At 60.7% G+C, this 5,710-nt stretch overlaps 1 protein-coding gene across 1 annotated transcript; it reads left to right on the forward strand.

The window, feature by feature from the left end:
* Positions 1 to 1,843: 1,843 nt before the first annotated feature.
* Positions 1,844 to 5,006, forward strand: LOC135184713 (uncharacterized). Its single transcript, XM_064160728.1, has 4 exons — positions 1,844 to 1,859; positions 2,684 to 2,752; positions 2,954 to 3,284; positions 3,743 to 5,006. The coding sequence occupies exons 1-4, from the start codon at positions 1,844 to 1,846 to the stop codon at positions 4,443 to 4,445; spliced, it is 1,119 nt and encodes a 372-aa protein (XP_064016798.1). The 3' UTR covers positions 4,446 to 5,006.
* The last annotated feature ends 704 nt before the right edge of the window (positions 5,007 to 5,710 follow it).

Below are 5,710 nucleotides of genomic sequence, written 5' to 3' on the forward strand. Positions count from 1 at the left end.
GGAACCTGGATTGAGAAATCTCCTTGGGAGAACTTCAGTTCTTCTGGGGTAGAGATGGGTTGGCAGCAGCTCCTGAGAAGGGAGTTTAAGCACACTGCTGAGAAACAGATTTGTGCCTTCCAAAACTTGGGGCTTTTGAAGCAGAGCCAGCACTTAACTGCTGGAGCTGCTCTAATTCACCAGGGGATCCCAGGCCAGTTTCTTCTAGAAGGGAGTTCAGAGAACCACCTGAGAATTCAAAGCTCTCTTGAAGTGCCAACAGCAGTTGGAATTCCATCCAAAGGGCCAATTTCCATCCATGGGATTCCTGCACTTAAGGCACTAGAAAGAGTTCTCAGCCCTGTAATCCCTCTCAAAGAAATGAAACACTGAATTGGTGAATTAGTGATGCTGAGCAGCTGTGGGAAGTCCTCTTAAGGACAGAGCAGAGGCAGGGTTTAGATCTTCAGTAAAATGATGGTCTGGGTTTTGTTACAGGTGGGGGAAGCAGCAGAGCTATGGCTCCTGTAAAACACCACTGAGGCCTCAGTGCCAGCAGGGTGCTGGACCACCTAGCAGCAGAGCCCAACCCCACCTGGCTGCAGCCTCCCTGCAGGCAGCTGCAGGCAGCAATCAGCTCTGCCCTGAGCCTCCTCTGCTGCAGGCTGCACCCCCCCAGCTCCCTCAGCCTCTCCTCACAGGGCTGTGCTCCAGGCCCCTCCCCAGCCTTGCTGCCCTTCTCCAAACACCTTCCAGCACCTCAACATCTCTCTGCAATGGAGGAGCCCATACCTGGACACAGCACTCCAGGGGTGACCTCAGCAGTGCTGAGCACAGGGGCACAAGAACCTCCCTTGTCCTGCTGCCCACACTGCTCCTGAGCCAGCCCAGGATGCCATTGGCTCTGCTGCCCACCTGGGCACTGCTGCCTCCTCTGCAGCTGCTCTCTCCCAGCACCCCCAGCTCCCTCTCTGCCTGCCTGCTCTCAGCCACTCTGGCCCCAGCCTGCAGTGCTGCTTGGGGTTGTTGTGGCCACAGTGCAGAACCTGCCCTTGGCCTTGTTCAGTCTCATCCCCTTGGCCTCTGCCCACCCATGCAGCCTGGCCAGGTCCCTCTGCAGGGCTCTGCTCCCCTCCAACAGCTCCACAGCTGCTCCTAGCTTGGTGTTTGGTGCAAATGCACTGCTGTTGGACTCAATCTTCTGCTCCAGATCATCAGTAAGGACAGTGAAGAGGACCAGACCCAGCACTGATCCCTGGGGCACCCCACTAGATATTTATGGGCACCAGCAGGTTTCTAAGCCTGGCTGCACCTCGATGGGTTTGGGCAAACCCAGCCTGGACATTCAGAGCACTGAGATAAAAGACACTTCAGTGGCTTCAGCACCTTCTGCACCAGAGCAGGAGGAAACAGTCAGCACCAGGCCAGGGGGATGCAAGAGCCTGAGAAACCAGAGAGGAGCAAGGCAGGGAAAGGAAAGGCAAAGCTCTCTCATGAGGGGCACAGCAAAACTTCAAGCACAAGAAGCAGCAGAAGAAAAGAAGGGGAAAGAGAAATCCCAAGCAGAGGAAAGGGGCAGAGGGGATCAGAGAAATGCAAAACCAACCCACAAAGGAGACAGCCAAAATAGCACCCCAGGGGGGTCAGCCAAAGGCCTCTGCCCTTCCTGGGGCAGCTTAAAAAGGGAGTGGGCAGGGAGGGCAAAGTGGCCCCAGCTGGGGTGGGAGGAGACTCCCACAGGGCCCAGGGGCTGTGGGGTTAGGGGAGGGGCAAGGGGGAACATGGTGCAGGTGGGGTGGGAAAGAAGAGGGGGTGGTGACAGGAGGGATGTGGAGAGGAAGATGATGGAGGTGTGTGTGGCACGATGGCATCTGCCAGATGTGGAGCTGCATTTCACACCAGTGCTGCACCAGTGCTGGGGCAGTGCCCACTGTAGAGCACTCACTCACACGGGGGCTGCTGTCCCCTCCCCCCTTTCTGTCTGTCCCTGATCTCTGCCAGCACAGCACTCAGGTGCTCAGCCTGCAGATCCAAAGGAAGGATCAGGCTGGAGAAGCTCTTGCACAGCTTCTGTGGGACAGGGAGGAAAAGGCACTGGGGAGAACTGGGGTTGGCTTTGACCTGGCTGCCTGGAAAGCAGCCTGTGAAGAGTGAAGCCTTTTCCTTTCCTGGGCTGGAACCAGGGGGCAGAGGCTGAAGCTGTGCAGGGGGAGGTCTGGGATGGATGTGAGGAGGAAGATCCTGGCAGAGAGAGTGATTGGCACTGGAATGGGCTGCCCAGGGAGGTGGTGGAGTGGCTGTGCCTGGAGGTGTTGCAGCCAAGCCTGGCTGGGGCACTGAGTGCCATGGTCTGGTTGGTTGGGCAGGGCTGGGTGCTAGGCTGGGCTGGAGGAGCTTGGAGCTCTCTGCCAACCTGCTTGGTTCTGTGATGCTAAGGAGATCTCCCATGTGCCACCCTAGCTGGAAGCCTTCTCCCATGTGCCAGGCTGGTTGGGTGCTCTCTGCCTGAGGCTTTGGGGTTTGGTTTGTTTGGTTGCCCACCTGGCTCTTAGCCAAAGCCCTCCCTGCCCAGACCTGGTGGCCTTTGCTTGCTCTGCACTGCTCCTCCTCCTGCCCCCACCCCCGCAGCACCTGAGGCCAATTGCAGTCTCCTCCCCCCCCAGCTGTGGCCACTTTGCCCTCCCTGCTCCCTGCCCCATATAAGCAGAGCAGGAGGAGCCCAGCCCCAAGCTGGGCCCATTGCGGGCCAAGGGAGCCTCTGCCTGGCGTCCAGGTGAGTGCCCGCGGGCGAGCACCGGGTGCGTGGTGGAGGCTTTCAAAGGCCGGGGGGCCTGGCTGGCCCCCCGGCTAGCTAGGGCTACCTTAGGGCTACTGACCAACCGCGACCTCCTCCTTAGCCACGGGTGCTGAGTGTGTGCTGTGGTGGAGGCTGAGCTGTGTCTGGGGGGCTGCGTCCTGGAGGGTTTGCTCCTAGGTTCTGCAGGGGGTGCGGAGACTGCCCCGGAGCAAGGGCTGGGAGCGGAGCCGGAGCCGGGAGCGGGAGCCGCAGCGAGAGCCGGAGCCGGGAGCGGGAGCCGCAGCGAGAGCCGGAGCCGGGAGCGGGAGCCGCAGCGAGAGCCGGAGCCGGGAGCGGGAGCCGCAGCGAGAGCCGGAGCCGGGAGCGGGAGCCGCAGCGAGAGCCGGAGCCGGGAGCGGGAGCCGCAGCGAGAGCCGGAGCCGGGAGCGGGAGCCGCAGCGAGAGCCGGAGCCGGGAGCGGGAGCCGCAGCGAGAGCCGGAGCCGGGAGCGGACCAGGAGCAGCAGCTGGTAACGGAGCTGGTAACGGAGCAAGAGCTGGTAACGTAGAGAGGAGAAGAAAGGCAGCAGAGGCTGCCCGGGGGCAGGCAGAGAGCGGCGGCAGGAGGGCAGGAGCCGCCCGGGGGCAGGCGGAGAGCGGCGGCAGGAGGGCAGGAGCCGCCCGGGGGCAGGCGGAGAGCGGCGGCAGGAGGGCAGGAGCCGCCCGGGGGCAGGCGGAGAGCGGCGGCAGGAGGGCAGGAGCCGCCCGGGGGCAGGCAGAGAGCGGCGGCAGGAGGGCAGGAGCCGCCCGGGGGCCGGCAGAGAGCGGCGGCAGGAGGGCAGGAGCCGCCCGGGGGCAGGCGGAGAGCGGCGGCAGGAGGGCAGGAGCCGCCCGGGCAGGAGAAATAGGGGTGGGAGGGTGGCAGGACCTGCCGGGGGAGGCAGCAGGGGTTGTTTGCTCGCTCTAACAGGAGGTTTGTGTTTTGCAGGGCTGGCTGGAGGAGCACAAATGCTGCTGAGCGCAGGCAGCGCTGGCAGGACCCTGGCGGACACCCGCCCAGGCTGTGCCGTGCCCCGGCAGGAGCTTTGCAGCAGCTGCTCTCCGCTGCGGGTTCATTGTCCTGCTGCAAGGAGGCTCTGGTGGAGCTCAGAGCTGCCTTGCAGCGCCTGAAGGGGCTCTCCAGGAAGGAGTCCCTGAGCCTTCTCTCGGGTCCCCTTCAGCTGTTGAAACGAAGCTCTAAGGTGTCCTGGAGCCTTCTCCTCTCCAGGCTGAGCAGCCACAGCTCTCTCGGGCTGCCTTCACAGCAGAGCTTCTCCCACCCTCTGCTCATGTCTGTGGCCTGCTCTGGAACCCCTCCAGCAGGTCCCTGTCTCCCTTGTGCTGGGGTGCCCCAGAGCTGGCCCCAGCAGTCCAGGCTGAGGTGTGCCCAAAGCAGAGGGGCAGATGGTTCACAAGCACAGACACCACAGGCTGCCCAGGGCCCTTCCCACACTGCAGCTGCAGGCTTCAGTCAGATCCTTTTAGGATCAGACCTGGGAGACTTGAGGGCTAAGGCACCAGCAGCTCTGTCCTGCATGCCAGGGAAACAAGCACCAAACCAAGTGAGACTTCTCTTAATTGCAGTGGAATTGCCCAAGCCAAGCACTAAGCCACTGAGCATGCAAGTGAGCTGGGTGGCTTCAGGAGCCTGAGTAGCTTCATGAGGCTGCTCAAACACAGTGACCAGTTGGAAGCTGCTCCCCTGTGGAAGCATTTTCACTCCCAATGTTCTCCAAGCACCTCATGTGTTTTGCCCAGACCCCTTCCTCTTTGCCCCCAAAGGTATTCATGAGGTGAAAGTGAGATCTTTGCCTTCCAGTAAGAACCAAAGAGAAATGCTTTGCTCTAAAAGATCTTGAAACTTTCCTCTTGGTTTGTTGGCATCAGCTGAGCTGGGCTGAATGCCACATTCCTGGCCAGGTGAGCTGAGTTAAAGGCAGCTGTGGATGGGCACAGACAAGTGCCAAGCAGAGGCCTGCTCACAAACTGTGCCCCAGCTGCAAGCATGAAGTGATGTCTCCATCTGTCTGTCCCCTCCTTGCCTGCTGGCCATGACCCTCACTGCAGTCCCTCTGCCTGCACTGCCTGACAGGGTCAGCAGTGCCAGAGCAGAGCAGCAGCCCCAGGCTGTCAGTGCACACCAATGGCTTGGGCTGCAGCTCTGCTGAGCCCTAGGTTCAACCCTCCCTTCCTGGCCTTTTCCACCTGTGAAAGCCTTCAGCTGAGCCTGTAGCTCCTGCTCACCTCTCCAGAGCAGAGAGGAGCCTCAGGTGCAGATGTTGGATGTGAGTGGAAGCATCACCTCTGGAGCAGGGGAAGGGTTCTCTGGGCTGGTTTCATGTGCCGTCTGCTGGCAGCAGAGCCCAACCCCAGCTCGCTACAGCCTCGCTGCAGGCAGCAATGAGCTCTGCCCTGAGCCTCCTCTACTGCAGGCTGCACCCCCCCCAGCTCCCTCAGCCTCTCCTCACAGGGCTGTGCTCCAGGCTCCTCCCCAGCCTTGCTGCCCTTCTCTCTACGCCTTCCAGCACCTCAACATCTCTCTGCAATGGAGGAGCCCAGAGCTGGACACAGCACTCCAGGGGTGGCCTGAGCAGTGCTGAGCACAGGGACAGAAGCAGCTCCCTTGTCCTGCTGCCCACACTGCTCCTGAGCCAGCCCAGGATCTTGCCCTCCTAGCCACACTCCTCACAGAGATGTTCCAAGCCTATGTCTGCACACAAGCACAGAGATATCCACCAGCTTTATTCAAGGCTTAGGGTTTAGCTTAGTTTGGTTTGTTGAACTAAAACAACAAAAAGTAACCTACCATTAGATTAGTATTGTCCAGAAAACTCTGCCACCATTGACTCCTTTAAAGGGTGTAAAGAAGCTTCAGCCTCTAACCATAACTCCAATCCCAACCCAGCAATCCCAAAAC

Source organism: Pogoniulus pusillus, chromosome 21, assembly GCF_015220805.1.
Source record: "Pogoniulus pusillus isolate bPogPus1 chromosome 21, bPogPus1.pri, whole genome shotgun sequence".
NCBI lineage: Eukaryota > Metazoa > Chordata > Aves > Piciformes > Lybiidae > Pogoniulus > Pogoniulus pusillus.